The sequence below is a fragment of the Manacus candei genome, unplaced genomic scaffold, assembly GCF_025592945.1.
Source record: "Manacus candei isolate 608988 ecotype Guabito, Panama unplaced genomic scaffold, ASM2559294v1 h1tg000050l, whole genome shotgun sequence".
NCBI classification, from domain to species: domain Eukaryota; kingdom Metazoa; phylum Chordata; class Aves; order Passeriformes; family Pipridae; genus Manacus; species Manacus candei.
In genome coordinates this window covers 13,510,777-13,529,116 of record NW_026138098.1, presented here as the reverse complement: position 1 = coordinate 13,529,116, position 18,340 = coordinate 13,510,777, and the positions used below count along the sequence as shown (strand labels likewise).

Genomic DNA, 18,340 nt, shown 5'->3' with positions numbered 1-18,340 from the left:
TAGGAAGGAGCATTTTCCATGAGTGTATTGAGGTTTTGGAGGTCTGGCTGTCCCTGGGGTAGTTTGAAAGCTGCTGCAGACAATTTGACCAGCAGTGCCTCACACTAATGAGGAAGCAGCGGGGTTGCGCTTCCTCGAGCCTGCCTTGAAAGGAGAAGTACAGAGGCTCAGCTGTGCAGAGCTACACGACTGCAGAGCATAATAATAGCTCAAAGACTTTTCTCTAACTGCACAGCTCAGGCATACACTAGTTGCATGTTAGAGAATTAAACCTTGTCCAGTGTGCTTTGTCTGGCAGCAAAGCTGGTTGATTCATCTCTGTTACGGATCTGGTTCCAACTTGAATCCTTCAAGCATCTCTGAGGATCTCTCTTGGTGCATGGTGGACACACTAAATGCCACTGGTTCTGTAATAGGGTTTTACATTTACAAAAGATTGCTTTAGCTGATTTTGCTTTGCTTTGCATTTCCCAAGAATTTTAGGACATTTTTGACAGTCACTTGCTTTTCCTTATGGCAACTTCAACTCGGTGTGAGCTCAGACTACAATAAACAGTCCACTGTGTGCTGACACTAAAAGATAAAGCCACGCCGTCAGTGTGTGCTGAATCCTCTCCACAAATGGGGTATATGTGTTAAAAATTCTTAGCATTTTTCTTTCTCATGGCAGACTTGAATTTTAAAGGGATCCTGAAATTTATTACTATCTTCATTAGTTTTTTGCTGTTCTTAAAACCATCTACTAAATTCAGTCATCTAAAACTGAAGGGACAGTAAAGATTTTACTGTTTGTATAATTCACCTTTGGTTTAAAAAATGTATTGCAGCTAGCAAGGAACACACAAAGGCTTAGGAAAAGGTTTTGCAAACAGTGTTGATATAAAATAAAAAGAAGAAAAAAGTTTTGATCTAAAATTTAAGGAGGGAAGTGAGTGAACAGTAACTCAGTAACTGATATAGACTGAAAGGGTTTGCTGTTGTTTTGGTTCTGGAGGGGAAAGAAACAAACAAAGTGCACAAACTTCTGCTTATAAATCTACACACATTAAAATTAATACTAAATGGAAATGGGTCAGGTTAAAGGAAAAATAGTAAGAAGAAGTTAGAAACTAGTGAACCGCTTCAGTCTCTAGTAAAGTATTTATTAGTATTTAAAGATTTATTCTCTAGAATAAATCCCTGAAGGTTTTATAAGCATCTCTAAGGCAATAGGAAATGAGCAGTGTGGATTTATCAGGAACAACCTCAGGGTGGTGGTGGTGGTGAGTGGGGTGGGCTGATGAATTAATTTGGTTAATTCAATGAATGTTTTACAGCCCCGCCTGAGTGAGGCAGCACACTGGTTATGGGATGCTGAGTAGGGATCTGTGTTCAGGATCAAATAGTAATAGGATGGGTCTGTTAAGTCATGAATATGTGCTAAGGAGTAGTCTGTGGTGGTGACTGGTATCCTGGAGGGGTTTGTTTTGCCTCTGTGCCAACAGCTTGGGAGACAAAGAGAAAGCACTTGAGATGCAGATGGAGGGTTGTCTGTGTTTTTTAAGACAGAACAACTTGAAGAAATAGCCCGAAGCCTATTTTACTTTTCCTGAGGGAAAAATGCAGAGTACTTAGTGGGTGGAAAATGTCAAATAGCCTGGGATTTTGGATAAAAAATTGGGTGCAGTTCTTTCAGGAAAAAAACCCCACGAAATCTTTAGTGATGTAGTAACAAAAGTGTCCTATACAGGTATTTTGTAATACTCCATGCTAGTAAGTGATGTGCACCATTTTGGATCTCACATTTTAAGATGAGTTTAAGTTTCAGACTGAGAACACCAGTAAAACCATGATTTAATCCTTGCAGTCTAGAAAAAAAGACTTCATTTGTCTTCTAAAAGCAGCTTATAGAGGAATGGAACAATTTTCCAGGTGAGCTAAGTTAAGAAGCTCACTATGATCAGTTGTCTTGTTTTCGGTGGAGAAGAAGAAATTACTGCCTTATTTTGCACTAAGGCCTGAGTTAATATTAATGGGAAAAAAATCCTAATTTTTAAAGGGCATCGAGCACAGGAGCATGTGGCCTGTTGAGGCAGTGGGGACACCAGTGATTTCAGTCATCTTAAGAGTAGGTTAGAGAAATGTTGATGCTTTGGGTGCAGTGAATCATTCCCAGAGCAGTTTGACAGCCTGGTGCCTCTGGGTTTGCATCTTTCATTTTCAAACAGCCCTGACTTTTGAAGCCTGTATTAAGGAACAAGTGCTGAAAGGGGGACAGTCTGATGACCAGTCTATAATTAAATCCGTAATTAAATCCTGCTCAACAAATGTTGCTGTCTGTCCCTAAGTTCCTTATGTATTTTTACCTGGAAGATTTCTCTTTCAGTGGTCTGATGACTTTACAAGGTGCAGGTTGGGTCTCTGAAATTAAATCGGTGGGCAGTTTTCTCACTTGTTTCCAGGAAAGGGGGGTTGGTCCTTGTTTTCCAAAGGAGATGTTCAGAATTCCCACTCCCCAAACTACATCCTTCAGGGGAAAAATATTACCGTAGAAGCCTGCGATGTGTCAGAAGTGAGTATTTCTAAAAACAGAAAATATTTCCTTACTTTAGAGTTTCTTCATTCAACAGTCACCCACAAGTCTTTGAGCTTTCTGAGTGCTGAGGATGACATGTATATTGTTCACCTTTTGAAGAAGAAAGTGCACTGGCTTTTGACAGTTTGGGGGTTGGGGGTGATTTTCTATTTTTTTTTCTTTAAATTTATTGTTTTACTGTAGTCCTGCTAATTAGCACCAGTTAATTTCCTGTAAAAAGGTAGGATGTCAATGAAGTTTTGATTTGTTTATACAGATGCATATGAACTATTTGGTTTATGCTATAGGAGAATTCAAAAGAAAGCAGTGGTTGCCAGAAATAAGAGGTCACTGGTTTTGTGATCTAGAGCAGGCGCACGTCTGGGAGCCAGACTTGAGCAAGGAGAAGGCGAGTGCTTGGCCTTCTCTCCTTCCTGCAGCCTGCAACCTTGCTGCAGAGAAACGTGTGAAAGAGGTAAAGCCATGTGGGTCACCCTGTCCTCCTTCAGCCCTGCACAGCCAGGGGGAGTGTTCGCTTTATCTGCCAGTGGAATAACAAGCACTAATGGAAATTTTAGCAGTTGGGATAAGATAATACCCATAAAGGCAGGCTACGGTTATCAGCATTTCTTCCCAAAATAAAACTGAATTAAGTTTTTAATGACTGGGCACTGTATGAAATAATCATGCTTATGCATGCAAGGGGAGCACACGTTATGCATATACCTAAGGGAAAAATCCTACAGATACCAGGAAGGTAGGGGAGCGAGACCAGGGGGTGTTGGAGGTATCTGCCCTTGAGAGGGCAAAGCCGCCTGGCCTGCAGGTATGTCCCTGAAACTTAGAAACTGGCTGTGATTCGAGGTGCCACCAGTGCTTTTAATGCTTAAGCAAAGTGCAAACTGCGTAATGCCAGAGCCAGTGCTGAAACACGACACTCGGACATCCCTTCCTCCCAGCTGCCTGTTCCTTACATAACCTGGGGCTCTCCCAGGGCAGCCTCCAGATGAGCCCAACGTGAAGTATTTGGGTAACTGGTGGCAGTTCTGCAAGGCACAGAAGGAATAACAATTAGTTGTATTCAGAGTCTAATGGTTGTAATATCTCAAACAACCTTCAGGCAGGTATCCACATTTTATGGTTAGGGAAAATAGCTGCCGAGAGCGTAAGTGTGGCAGGATGATGGAGCTGGTGATGGGAGGCATTGCATTTTTTGCCCTGTGTGCTTGGATCAAACCAACTTCATCTGTACCTGGAAACCTGTGTTTGTGAGCTCTGGTTTATGTAGATAATGCTTTTCTGGGGGCCCTTCTGTTTGAGGCAGTCTCAAAACCTCTCTCCTCTGGCTGACAGAGCAGAGAAGTGCATGGCCTCTTGGGGAGCTTTTCTTGTCTTCCTTGTAAAGATATGGGCCAAAGCAAGAACTGGTAATGTAATGGGAGAGATTAGGCTTTAAGGTCTTGATCTTTTCTGCTCTTTCACAGATACGGGTAAACTCAGCTTGATACTGCACTTAACCATACACAATGCTGGTATAATATTTATTTTTGTTTACTCATTTTTTTCTTCCAAGTACTTAGAGATATCTTAAGATGAGGTTTTCTGAAGTGTTTTTTCCCTAAAGTTGTATGTTTAAAGAAATTTTTAACTGTGGAGGTTAAGACTTGATAGCTCTCAATGAAGTTTTGTCTGAGGATTTAAAAGTGATGTCTTTAATACTGTTGTGTTGTGATCTTTTAAATGCTTCTGGTATCGAGCTTTCTTAATGGTTAAACTTGTGATTTCCTTTCATTCTTTGTTTTGGTTTTATGAAAGTATATGTGTGTGTGTGTATATATATCTACATCTATATGTCTGTGTGTGTGAAATCTTCAGTGCCCTTTGCTTTGGAAGAGAAGTTTTCCTGTCTTTTTGCTAGTCAGACCATGCCATGTGGAAGGGCTTTCCTCATGCTTGTGCCACAAACTCCAAGCCTCACCCTACCTGTAGCAGTACAGGGGAGTTTATGTTTCTGTTAGATAATGGAAATCCTGTAAAACTCTAGGTACTGCACAGCCCACTGGGTTAATGACAGAGTTTTAGTTTTGGGAATACCATATTGTGATCCACACGTATTTTCTAGAAGAAGAAGATTTGGTTAAGCCAGTTGTTTGTGGTTTGAGTGTCACAATCCCAGTCATTTGTGCAACCCAGAACCCTCTTATTGATGGAGAGGTAGGTGCCACAGCAGGGCCTGGAGTGAAGAGTTCAGGGAAAATAGTACGAAAGTGCTTGAGAGTATACACAGGACAACTTGAGGATGTTTTCTTCAGTATAATCTATGTGATATTGCTCTGCTGTGTAACATTACCAAATCATAATATCCAGCAGCGTGCCCAGAATGAGGTAGCTGCTGATGTCTTTTTTTCCCTAAAGGATTTTCCAGAAAATCTGTTCCTTTGAAGAAGGGTAAGGGCCATATAGAAGTGCTATTCTGCTAGAAACAAAAACTTAATTCTCAGAATCCAATAAAAGAACCTCTTTCTTGTAAAACGAGCTGTAGAAAACAAGACTGCTGGGATTTTGGGGGCTTTCCTAAATTTCTTCAAGATGTAAACTTAAGCTTAGGAAAGACCAACAAACTTCAGAAGGATCTGACCAGGCTATACACATAACAGATGCCCCTGGCAAAGTCTTAGGTGATGAGAAAGCCTTATAAATTGTCACCTCCTGTCAGGTTAGCCAACTGCACCGTTCCTGAAGCAAGAGCTGAGTGTCTTTGGGCAATCGGGTGCCCATTTGACACCACTGTTTCTGAACAAGGTGTGTTTTTTTAGGTTTATAAGAAAAGTAGCAGAGGTTAACATTAAATTACTTCATAATTTGCAGGAATACCATCACTTCAAATTACATGCATCTGCACATGTGTGATTATGTGCTATCTATTCATATCTCTCTGGCTGTTTCCAATGATCAATGTGCCTGTGCCTCAGTGTGAGACTGGATTTTATCTGAAAGTGGCTTTTCACACGGCGGCACTTGAAACAGTGAAAAAGGGGCAAAAGGCCATGACTTTTCTTGGATTTTTGTCTTCTTCCTTACGGTGCTGTGATGCAATTTGGCTGATCCCTGACCCTCTTTTGCTCCAGACTTCTGTCTTAGGTATATCTTGGTGATGAAATACCATGTCACCACCCTTATCTTCAATAGATTCTCTGGCTTTGTGGTAGGTTCTTTATAAACGCATTCGCAGGCTCAAGAGAGAGACTTCAAGCCCTGCCTGATCTGCAGCAGGCCTTGCCCTATGTAGTTTGGCCCAGCAGTGGCAGTGCCAGATAACTGCTCCATGTATAAAGGTATATTTCTCTTTGAGGACGTGTAAGTTAAGATTGTCTGCTGTGTACTTGCCTGTTGATGAAAAAATCCGTCTCCTAGGACCCCAGAAGATCATTTACAGCAGCATTAGCCCATGGAATCTAGAGGCACAGAAGAATAAGGAAGATGAAAACCTTAAAGTCAATGCTAGTCACCCCAGCACTAGTGTTGTTAGCTTTGGCAAATCCTGTCTCAACAATAAAGCCAGCTGCCATTTTGGCATCAACACAGACAGACTTGGCATCAGCCCCTCTGGCATAAAAAAACTGCTTCGTGGGAGCTGGCACCAATGCTGTGAAACAAGGGTAAGGCCCAAGGGAAATGCCAAGCAGACATGAGATGAGCACTAAAAATAGTGAGTTGCTGTCATTTGTAGAGAAATCAAATAGCACTTCTAAGAGTAGGGCATCCAAGATCTCCACCAAGGTTGTGCTGGTAAGCAGCTTCAGGACAATGCTGTCTCCTCTGATGATGTGACCAAAGGACACACACAGGCTGTATTTTCGGTACCCACATGGTGCCAGACTCTAAAACTAGAACAGACGCTTACCGTCTGATTCCACATTTGGGGGATCCTGTTACTGTCTGCAGACTCTGCCTTCTGCCCTGTCTGGAGCAGATCGTCTCCTCTTGAGCCGTTACCAAAGTCCTGTTTGCATACATGGGCATCAGGAAGACAAGAGCTCCAGTGCCAAAAAGCAAGGAGCCAAGCTGGTGTCCCTGTACCACCCCGGATACACTAGTCCTGGAGACAGTCTTGTCATTTAACAGCTGAACTCCCCACTCCTCCTCCTCCCCCTCCCTGCAGTCTTAGAGAAAGCTGAGTAGGCTTTCCAGTGACTTCATTACCCACTCCAGACTAACACTGAAGCCTGGCATCTTCATTTGGGCATCTCAGGTGCCCAAAAACCTGGGAATGCTAAAGGGGCAGAATTGACCCTATCTCCACTGAAGCAGATAACATCACTTCTCAGTAGTGCATTTTCAACCCTTTAGTCCCCCTCTGTCTCAGTGGTGAGGACTTTGAAGTTTTTTAAGACCTCTAGGCTTGACCAGAAGGCCTGGGTATCAAAACAGTGGTCATACAAAAGTAGATGATTCACGTGGTCTTTTGTCAGTTGCACTGGGATGGCCACAACTCTGTGGCTGTGGAGAAAAGTGTGCTTGGACCTGTGGTTATCACTTCCTCCTCCATGAGGAAACAGCAATGGGAACAATGTCACTGAGAGCTGGAAATTTCAAGCTACACTTAGAAAAAACTATTCTGGTCTCAGAAGAGCCTAGACTTTTCATTGCCACCACTCTTCCATCAGCTAAACAGCACAGTGGGTAGGAGTCTGGAACAGCCTGGATGTGGCTGCTTTTTTCTCCTGTCAGATGGGTGTTGGAGAGGACTCCTCTTGGGTGTGTCCTCCACAACCACACATTGTCTGCTCCCTGCCCTTTCATGAGTGCCCTTCTTCGGATAGCTTCATACAGGAGGCAGCTTCAGAGGAGGGATTGCTTGCTGTACAACAGTGCAAAGAGAAGTGCTGTACTGTTGCCATTTCTTCACCCACATAGGAGCAGCGAAGAGAAATACAATGAAATACAAGGTGACAGAGTGGGTAGTGGCTTCCTCTGCAATTTGCCCTACTTGGGTTCAGGGCTCACACGTGGCTTTCAGGTGGAGAGGTGGCACATATTTGCACTTGTCTACTTGGCTGACATTTGCTGTTTGGGATTCAGCTGGAACTGAGAGCTGACTGGAATGAAGCATGAGCTGTTGTTGTTGGGGTTCTCTGCAACACTGAGCACGTTTTGAAGTGCATAGTCTCATCCTCCCTGGTTAACCAGTTACTCAGAGACAAGGACAGGTGACAGTAGTGAGGTTGAAATGCACTTGTCCCTATTTGCTTAACTTACTACGCTGCAGAAGTTTTTTGCACTTCTAAACCACTGAGCTGACAGAAGTGACAGCCTGTGGGGAAAAGGGACCTGCCCACAGACAAATTCTAACCACTATAAGCCTTTATGCTTCACTGAATATTAAAATTTATTGATCCATCAAACTAGTTGCAGTGCTGGCTCACAAGCCAGTTCCAAACATGTATGGTGTCTTTTCCTGTAATTATTCTTTGTTCTATCTAACAATGATTAAGTCAGTTTGGCCTGACAAATAGTAAATGCAAGTGACTTCAGTGTTCTTGTTTTGTAGTTGAACTACACACAAATTGGGGGACCCTCTTATCCCACTCCTAAACAGTAGAGTAGTACAAGCCACAAGAAGTCTGAAAAGTTTGCTTTGGACCACTTGCCCCCTAAGCAATGGAGTACATACTCAGGTCCTGTAGGTACTGGGAAGTTGTTAGGCTGACCTGTTGCTGCTGGTCCTCTGGAATTTGTTGATGCCATTCCTGATAGGCAGTGCTAATACCATATGTTACATGAACCCACAACACCTGGTCCTCATATTGGAAAGTCATTGTGTTATTGTAACAGTGTCATTAGGGTGGGGAAGTCGCCCTTCACTCTTCAGGGATCAACCACAAGTGGGCAGGTGGCCAGACAGAAATGGTTTCTTGGCAGATCTAGCACTGCATTGCTGCTGCAGCACTGGTGATCTCCCTGTGTCTTATGCTGGTTTTGCTAGCAAGCCCTTTAGAATATTTGCTGTCAAACCAGATACAGTTTGTTGTTCCTGGATATTGTCTTATTCTAGAGAAACAGAGATCTACTTTTATGCCTTTCTGTGTATTTCTTTCCTTTTTTTTTCCCTTTGTTCCCAGAGCCATCTCCAAGATTGGGAAAAAGAAAGTAACTCTCACTGAGGTTGCTTCTTTCACCTTAATTTCAAGTGCCTGCAAGATTTGTGTAGTCTCAGTCTTGGCACCCAAGGCTTTGGGCTGACTAACAAAAATGGATAGCTGGTGCTTCAGGGATGCTCCTCTTATCAACATGAAAATAACAGGGTGCACTGGGACAAATTTGGAAGAATAATGGAAGAATAATTTGATAAAATTATTCCAATTTTATAGTCAACCTGTGTATGTATATAGCTGCAGAACCATGGTATTAAAGTTTAACTGAGGGAGTATTACACACCACTCATATTTACTGTTCAGAACTTCTCCCTGCCTAGAACTGTAATAGTGGAGCACCTGAGAGCAGCCTTGTGCTTCAAGTGTGACAGATTTGAGATGCACAACTTCAGTTTTTGTTACAATCATGTTATCATAACTGGATCACCCAAAGGTCAGGCTATCTCCTCAGGGTGTATCAAAATTAATACTATACCTTGCTGGATTACTAAACCTGCTTGCAGGCATCTCCCAACATGGAAAGTGATTCTGAAATGGACGAGACAAATTCTATAATCTACTTCAGTTTTGTGTTTATATCTGAGGCCACAAGTCACTGTGTGTTGGGCTTGTGAAGGTATGTCAAGCAACTTCCTTTGTTTGACATCATATTTGGGGCAGATGGCCTGTTTGGGAGAACAGTACTACAGTCTGGTAATGCCTAGAGGCCTCTATTCCCTCTTTTTCCAAAGTGGGATCCATGCTGACGTGCCTAAAAAGGATGGTTGGTGGCTGCCTAAACAGGCAAATTTTCAAAGTAATGTAGATCCCATAATCTGTCCTGACATCATTCGTGACTTTTCAGAGCCCTTAAGAGTCATCTGCTGAGAAACTGTGAAAACTTGTGTTAGCTCTGTTCATTATATATTGGATAAATACACTCTCGTGTGGCCTTTGCAGATCTTAAACTCCAGGTTTGTGTAAAGGAAGCAAACCCATGCTAAGTCTGCCTTAGAGCTGCTCTTGCTTTCATTAAAATAATTATTATTTCAGCTCTGGTTTCCCCCAAGCCATAGAAAATTAGAAAGGTTTTGGAAATGGACAATGAGCATCTGAGGGCTTCGGGAGAAGATTTTACATTAAGAGGATAGGGGAGATTGATATCTTTTATAAGAAGATAGCTAACAGGTACAGAATAATGAATGAGTGAGAGGATGGATAGGGACTTCTCTTCCCACCTGCTAATAATAAGAAAGTCAGATTAGAAGGTGGTGAATTCATTCCTGATGAAAGAAACTATTTGTTTACAACCACTGTCTATAAAACTTGTTGCTGCCAGACAAAGCTTTGGGGCAAGAACTTATGAACTAAAAAAAAAAAGAGGAGAGGGTGAAAGGATATCAGTTGGAATATACAAAGCAATTGCAACAATTAAGAGCACCTAGGTGTTTTGGAAAGGTTATGTGTTGATTAGGGTTTTATAAGGGTATGAGCTATCTTGTCCAGCTTTTTTTTTTTTTTTCTGTCCCTCTACAGGATTTTTTCTGTAGTCGCCTATAGCAGAATTGTGGAGCATGTTACTGGCCACTGTCACTCAGGGACTGCAAGAGAGGGTGGCTGCTTCTGCTGCAGTCAAATGTGGTAATGCCTGCCTGGAAACTACCTTTTTTGTGTCAGTCTTTCCAGGATTTCTAAATTCACACATAAATTAGGATGCCTTCGCTTTTCCGCTAAGTTACTGCCTTCAATAGTTCTTCACAACTTGTCTTAGATCTGGAATGATGCTTTTGCCTTTTGAGTATGTGCTGGGGGAGAGGTGGGTGGTTAAAGTTAGATTCCTTCTGACAGTAGGGATTTAGAAACTGCTGCATTGGCTCAGCCCTGGGATCTGCCTTGTCCAGGGCTCTGGATAGCAACAGCCAAAATCGGATGTTTCAAAGGCCAGCGTGAGGCCATAGAACAGATTACTAAAACAGAAAGCTGCCCTTTTATATCACTGGTGTTTGTCCACAGAATTGGAAAAGCAAAGGTTGAGAGTTTGTTAGATCCAAGAGCACAAAAGCTGGAAAATCCCGTTGCCTGGCTGATGCTTGTTAACACTGATGTTTTGTATGCTCCAGGAAATTACTTATGTGCCTGTTTTCTCTTAGGAAAATTAGAGATGTGCTTACCTTAAACAGCAAGTTTAGATGGTGCCTTTAGATTGGTTTAAAAATAAGTGGTGCTTGTGTATAGTCTCCCAGCCTAATTGTGTAGAGGACCCCCACAGTGGGGTTCTCGCTTTGGAAACCACCCTGGGCTGGGCTGGGAGGAGGCAGCAGCGGTGGTCACTGAGTAGTTTTGGCTTGTGCAAAATGGGTGTCTTCTTCTGACACTGGTGCAAGCTCTCTGACTGTTGGAGGTGGGGAGTGAGTGTCTGTCCTGCTTTTTTTATTCTTTCCTCTTGATTTATTTTTCCTCCTCTTGCAAATTAGCATTTGTAAGAATTTTATGTGATTTCTCTCTTCTGGAGTACTGAAATTATTGTTAAAACTGCTACTAAAAAAGGCATTCAGTGAACTCACTATGGAAAAAATGTATATTCCTTTCCTTGTAATATATTTTAATGTGTTGAGCTCCAAAGCCAAGAAGGCCAAAAGCCAGGGGAGTTGCTCCTCTTTCAAATATCCGGAGCTGTTGCTGGGGCATAAGGGAGGGATGATGGTGTCCTAGTCCCCACCCTCCTGGACAGACGAGGACAGCTGCTGATTACAGAGAAGCACGAAAAAAAGAGGTTGCTGAACTTTCAAAGTGGACATAGAAAAGGGAGTTAAATTTAGATTACCTTCTGCAGTGTCATCTTCTACACTGCTGTGGAACTTGCTGTACTCCTTGCTTGGGGGAGGACAAACAAGACATGCCATCCTGGGCACCAGATGATTAATTTGTTTATAAGGCTTAATTGCCCCTTGGCATGAAAATGTGAAATGAGCTCAAGTAGAATGAGAAACCTTTCCACAGGGCTTCTCACATTTTCATTGGGGTATTCAAATCTCTTCCCATCACCTGTGTGATCTTGGAGAGGCCCGATCCTGATCTTTCTAAATCAGGGGAGTTGTTGCTGTTTCTTTAAAGGAACAGCTGTTATCAGGAGGGGCTGAGAGTTGAACAGTGCTGTTAAGTGTTGCTCAGAAAAAGTGGAGTCGTGGTGGCAGGCAGAAGGTGGCATGGGAGTGCTTTGGATCTGTGAAGGCTTTACCCAGGTCCCCAGGAAACCGTGGTGGTGGCTCCTAGGACTACAGTGCTGTTCAGCGAGCAGCATCAAACTTAGCTTTCTCCTCAGAAACAGAGGAAATTTCTATTTTTGCCTGGTGAGATTTAATCATCACCGAGGAGCTGTCGGCTCCTGCCAACGTTTTTAACAGACTCCCCTCCACCGCAGCATCCCGTTAGCAGGGAGCAGAGCACTCCTGCTCTGCCGGGGTTCCCTGCCAGGGTCCCCTTTGCAGCACAGGCTGGTGTCACCCACGAGCTGTCTTAAGGTTCAGGGCTGCTTTGGCTCCCCTTTTTTTTTTTTTGGTTATTTTTTCAGAACTGCCCGACCTGATGTCATTTCCCTCTTGCAAACACCCCGGCTGGGCTGCGTCTGAGATATGTCACAGGGAGTGGGAGGAGGAGGAGGGGGAGCCAGCGAGTGCGTGCAGTGTCCCAGGACCCTGTTTACTTAGCATTCCCAGCCGAGGAAGCCCTGGTTTAAATAGGATCGGAGGAGCGGGCTGCCCACAGCAGATGAGGAAATGGTCGCTGTGGGGCTTTAAATTCCTGCCTTCCCATGTGCTGGTGTGGAGGATGAGCCTGCAGAATGCCTTTCCTCCTGGGTCTCAGACAGGTAACCGGCTTCGGTGCGGGGGGAGCTGCTCGCTCAAGTGGAAGATGTGACTGATTGCTTTTACTTTTATTCCCCTCACCTCTAAGGAAATGATTTCTGACTTCCCCGAAACGGAACTGTACAAACAGCACTTCCCCACCCGTGGCGTGTGATCGGGGAGCGTAGTTGTGTGAGAGACGCTTTTTATTAGTAAGGAAGGAGCAAAACTGTGAGCCAAGGATAGAAACTCCCTTGTTATTGTAGGCTTTGCGGCAGGGCGGCTCTTTGTGTCGTGCTCCTGTGCAGTTGTTGTTTGGTTGCGTTTTAGGGTACTTTCCACAGTCCTTAATTGTGTTTGCATTGCTTAAAAACAGGTCGAATGAACCGTTTTCTTGTGCGAGCAGTGTTTTGAGTGTTAAACTGCAGGTTTAAAACGGAAAAAAAAAAAAAAGGAGAAAAATAGGGAAAGAGGCATTTGAGGCATTTGTATATATATGTGTGTGTGTGTGTCTCATCTTTGACAAAGGTCACCAAATGGAAAATGGCAACATGCTGCGACCCCCAGCTTGGTGACTTTTTAATTGTTCTGAGAGAGTTTGCGCTTTAACAAGAAACTTGGGATAATGTAATAGCTGGTAGTGTCGAGTGGAATGAGAAACGGTAGCAACTGCCCAGCTGCTCCCTGCTGGAGGAGGTGCCAACTATGCGTTCCTAGGCTCGGGGAGAGCAAACTCTTTTTTTGGTCTGGGAGGCACGTCTGTAGGGGAATCTTAACTGTAAACTCTTTCCACCACTGCTGTGATCTGTAATCCACAATGAATGCATATTGCATTATATCAGAGTGCTGCTTGTAGTCTCTAATTTAGAATTAAAAAGTCAAGATTGGACCATAGCATGGTTTAAACTGCCTAGTTTCGGTTGTTTAGAAACGAAGGCAAAAGGCCTTAAGCACACTGCTGAGTAAACAGTGCTGCCTCTTTTTCCTTATCAGATCAGTTTTGGTGAAATGCAGCTCCTCCCACTTTGCTGAACCGAAAACAGTTTTACATAAGAAACTGCCTCTAGCACAATGACCTTCTGTGATTGATGCAATACCTATAATAATAGTTCACTTGTTAGCTCTCAGGACAAAGAGACTTTCCCTAAAAACCTCGGAGCTGAACCAAAGAGGGAAATTCGGGCACAAAGGCTGAATGGCTTTAGGTAACTTTCGAATAGCTGTGAGACATAACTGCCTCAAATGTTGAGTCTCACGGATGTGATTTGCTCCAAGTTCCTATTTTTAAATTATTTTTTTTGTTCTAGAGGTGTGTTCAGGCATTTGAGGTGCTGCATAAGGTGTAAAAGTGGAAGGTAGGTGTAATTTGGCTTCATCTACTCAAACAGTGAACACCTGGTTATCTCAGTGGATGGATGGTACGTTTTTCCTCTGCTGGTAACTTTTCAGCATCGATAGAGGCATTTACAGGAAGCAGGAAAAAAAGGTGTTGCCTCAAAAACAGAGCAAAGCTCTTGACTATTTTTATCCACTGATGAAGGATATAGTGGGAAACAGCTGCTTGAACTTTTCTTAGTTTTAATCATTCTTCAATTAGTCTTCAAAAAATCAAATCTGAAGTATTTGTGATTGTTTCCTGCGTGCAGATACTATTCAGAAATTTCTTTTTCCACTTCTAAAAGAGCAGAAAATAAGTGTTGTTAGTGAACAGTGCTGTTTAATTCAAAGTGTGGGAGAAATTCAGGAACATCTCATCACCTCTGTTGTCTCTTGGTTTACACTTGGACTGTTAACACTTGGCTGTCTGGGATGTCCTTTGTTGTTCTCACTCAACACAAGGGTCCTGATCCTGGGTCGAGAGCTCAGGGAAGAGATGCTGGGTGGGGTTCCCTCCCGGGAGCTGCGTGACGAGGACGGAAGGGTCACGGTGAGAGCTTCAGCTCTCCAGGACCGGCACCCCTTCTCTGCACCCCACTGAACAACTGCTTCCCCTTCATCTGCCTTTCCTTCTTCCTGGGGACCCGACAGCATTGTAGCACATGGACTGCCGAACACATGGTAAAATTAGGGTGCTTGCCAGGTTTTGAGGGTTTTTTGTTGTTGCAGCGGGGTTGGTATTTAAATGCATAAAAGCGAGGTTAGCAGTATCTGACATGAGTGCAGTGTGGGTGTTTAAAGCTCCCATCCCAGGAAACTTGACTGTATAGGATCTCAGCTTTCAGTTTCGAGTGAGCATTTCCTCTTAGAGTCGCAGGTGGAAGCTTGAACACATTCGTCTAGTTTACTACATAAGTGTAAAAGGAAGAAAAAAGGTTAAGATGTTGGATTCCTTAACATTTTCAGTTTTACTTTTAACTGCTCGAGATTTTCAGCTGTTTGGTAATTTAAAACAACAGAAGGCAGCCTCCTCAAAGCTGTAATTTCCTAGAAGTGAGCGTTTTTAACGTGCGAGGGCTGGGGACTGCAGGTGGGAAGCTTCTAGCAAGGCGTGAGGAAGTAAACAGTCTCACATGGTGCTTAAAACCCGAATGTGTAGTCCTTGGAGTCTGAAAGTGAAACTTGTGATAAACAAAAATGAAACCAGCTTTTATTGAAATATATTTAAAGTGTCCATGATCTGTGAAAGGACAGTGTTCCTTTAAAGATTGTTGGGAGTATTTCTTCAGGATAAATGGATGCAACAAACCAATTTGTTCCTCAGATAAAGGTTAATAAAACCTTGGAGGTGCTGCATCTGCTGGGGGTGAAGATGGGTCTGCTGTGGCTGATTAATCACGCTGATCTAAATATAGTTCTCCTGATGCTGGCATTAGTGAAGCAATAAATGTTGTGGATTAGAATTCCCAGTTTGGAGATCTTTATTGTGCTTGAGACAGCTCAGAGGCATCTTTCTTCCCCCACTTATTATGCTTTTAAGTATTTGGATATTTGCACTTATTACAATTTTTTTTCCATGTTCAGCAAAACAAAATTTGTGGTGGGTGACTTATGAAGAAATGTCCAGACTTGATTTATTTCCTGGCCTCAGCTGTCTGTCATAAGGCAGGCTTACAGGAATCTATCCCCTGTCGTGCTGGCAGGGCCTGGCACCCGAGGTTCCAGTAACTCCCAGCAGTCAAAGCCACTTTCATCTTTGGCAATCTTAGGTGCTTTTGTTAAATTGAACCCACCAAAGGCATGACACTTGCTCAGATTGTGGATTTCTGATTTCATGTTCTAAAGGACTAACAAGTGTAGTATTTGTGAAGACACAGAATATGTCTGGAGGCTTCGGTGCAGGCTCAGCCAGGTGTCTGTCAGTCCTGTGCTGTCTGTCAGTCCTGATCCAGAATTCCCCAGCAGTTCTGCCTGTCCTTGCTGCAGTCCCACCTAGAGTCCTTCTCTGAAAGGATCTAGTGAGTTTTTATTTAAGATTATTTCGAATGGGAACTGGGGGGCTGCTAGCAAACCAGCAACTGTAGTAAACCCTGTGGCAAGATTTGGCATTCCAGCCTAGTATTTTCAACAGCAATTTTAACCTGCTAACACTTGAATTCTTATCTGACAGAGATGCTCATCTTTGGTAGCTTTGGGTTTGCATTCTCATGAACTGTTGCTGGTGCACTTGGCTAACGATCACCAACACCTAGTGATAGTCTGATATGTGAGATTGAGTAACAGCCAAGTGGGAACTAATAAATAGTGGATATCAAATAGTTGTTTCTGACATATTTAATATACTGACAGTCATTTCCATTCTGTTACTCAGGATACTTAAAAATATATATGGTTCAAATACTGATTGTGAGTTACTCAAAATATTAATACTCAAAATTTTAATATGTTTTTCTGAATATAGTGTCACTTGCTTTGAATCCATCCTACTTGTTATGGGTGTGTCTGGGTACTGAGAGCAAGGAACTGCTGCCTGCGAGTAATGAGATTAGTGAAATAACTAGGTCAGGATTTTTATTTATTATCAAACGCATGCTTATTACCAAAGTCCCTGTAAGAGCCATGAAACCAGAAGGTCTGGAGTGGTCACAGGTTGAGCCTGAGTCCTGTTAAAAGCAGTTGCATCTTGCCCTTCAGGAGATGCCATTTTGGCAGTTTCCTTGCAGCCTGCTGCTGGGCTTTTCTCTGTGTCCCACTGTTTGTACGCCTGTTATTCAGTCACTTATTCCCCCTGTCATTCTGTTATTATTTTCTGTCTCTTCCAGTTCAAATAGTAATTTGCTGTGTAGCACCTTGATAAATGCTGTACTCAAGTTTGGAAAGAATAGGAAATTAAGTCTAAAAAACTTTCTGTCCTACTGGACAGGAAGGGCCTATAAACTGCTGCTAGTAAATGCAAGTCACATTTCCAGGTGTTTCCCAGGGCGTCAGGGTATTACCAAGGTTAGGATGAATAGATATTCTGGCAGGTTGAATGACACATGGAGGACAAATAAATGCAAGGTGCTCATATTGAGGGTAAAGGAGGCCGGATTTCTGTGGAAAGAGGAGACAGAGCAAAAACCTAAAGTGGTTATTAGATTTCATGATACCGGCCACTGCTGGTTTTGGTTACCTGGTTAATGCCAACTGAGGAGTCATCTTTTGTAGGTGGTTCACTGCCAACTATGCACTTCTGAGCGTGGGCTGTAGTGTTTGTTGCTGCAGTTGCACATATTAATTTTCAGCTTGGAAAATAGCCACACTAGTCTGGAATTTGCTCATCTTCACCTTTCTCCCTTCTGACATAGCAACAATGTTCCTGGGTTAACTGCTGACTTTGGAGAGTACAAGAGTGTGAAGTGCCTTGATCCTTTTATTTTGATGATACTTCACTGTCAATCAAGTTTTCATTTCCCTTCATTTCCTGCATTGGCTTCAGACGCAGTAAATCCTATCAGATTTATGGGTATGAAACCCAACCATTTAGTACTGAAAACCTTTACAAAAGTAGGATAAAGAGGTCTCTTCCATCCCTCCCTGCAGAGAGGAGCAGTTAGTCAACCTGCAGACCTCTGTGAATGCCTCTTGTCTTGATCGTGCCCCAGATTTTGACCTTTAATTTGTGATGTAGACCTCCAGCACAGGTCTAATACTAAACTGGAAGGTAAAGAAAATAATTGGCTTTTTTCCCTGGCACTGACATTGCTGTGTGCTGTCGCTTCAGATGTGACAACATACAGCACTGCCTTGAATTCTCTTATACCTTCCATTGCTGGATATTTTAAGGATTATTTGTAAAAGCACTTGACAGCAAAAGCGTGCTTTAACTGGCGGAGTTGCCAGCGTGATTGTGGGTTTGCCACAAATGCCAAATATTAACAAGAAAATAAGTTAAAATCTTATTTGTATTCAGAGTTGCTTTATAAAGTTTGACTTGTGAAAACTAATCCAAGATGCCACATCTAAAATACAAAGAACTATATTTTCTCAAAACGCACCAAGATGAGGTCTTCCCAACTCAACTAGTTTCATGAGAAAGAGCCTGCACCATATTTCACAAATAGTTTCTGTTGGACTGGACTGGGAAGGGACACAGGCTCCAGGACTGCAGAACCTTCTGAAAGCTCCCACCCTTGGAATGTGTGTCAGGGATCCAGTGATTCCAAGTTCTCAGACCAGCTCTTAAGATGATGCCAGGGAGGCAGTGATATCCATGCAGCCTAGAGTAGATGCTGACTTACTGGACAAAGTAAGTCCAGTAAGTAATTCCCTTGAAATTAGCTGGGAATCTCTTAGGCTTTGCAGGTGGGAGATAAAGGATGGCATGTTCTGGCTTCTTAGTCTGGAAACAAGAATATTCTGCACTAATGGAGGTGAATGCTCTTTGAGAG

The 18,340-nt window shown here is 43.0% G+C and overlaps 1 protein-coding gene across 7 annotated transcripts in view; it reads left to right on the top strand.

Moving 5' to 3' along the window:
- WBP1L (WW domain binding protein 1 like) overlaps window positions 1-18,340 on the top strand; it is a 58,566-nt gene that overhangs the window by 22,105 nt on the left and 18,121 nt on the right. Inside the window, exon 1 of one of the 7 annotated variants that reach the window (XM_051800510.1) lies at window positions 2,350-2,551. The exons of 3 other annotated variants lie outside the window; for them this stretch is intronic. Coding sequence is in view for 3 of the 4 variants with exons in the window: in XM_051800505.1 (XP_051656465.1) it covers window positions 12,274-12,556 (283 nt within the window). In the remaining variant the exon portion in view is untranslated. Of the gene's footprint in view, window positions 1-2,349; window positions 2,552-12,245; window positions 12,557-14,273; window positions 14,592-18,340 lie in introns of those variants that run through there. 3 more of the 7 variants (XM_051800505.1, XM_051800507.1, XM_051800508.1) reach the window with 3 other exon arrangements.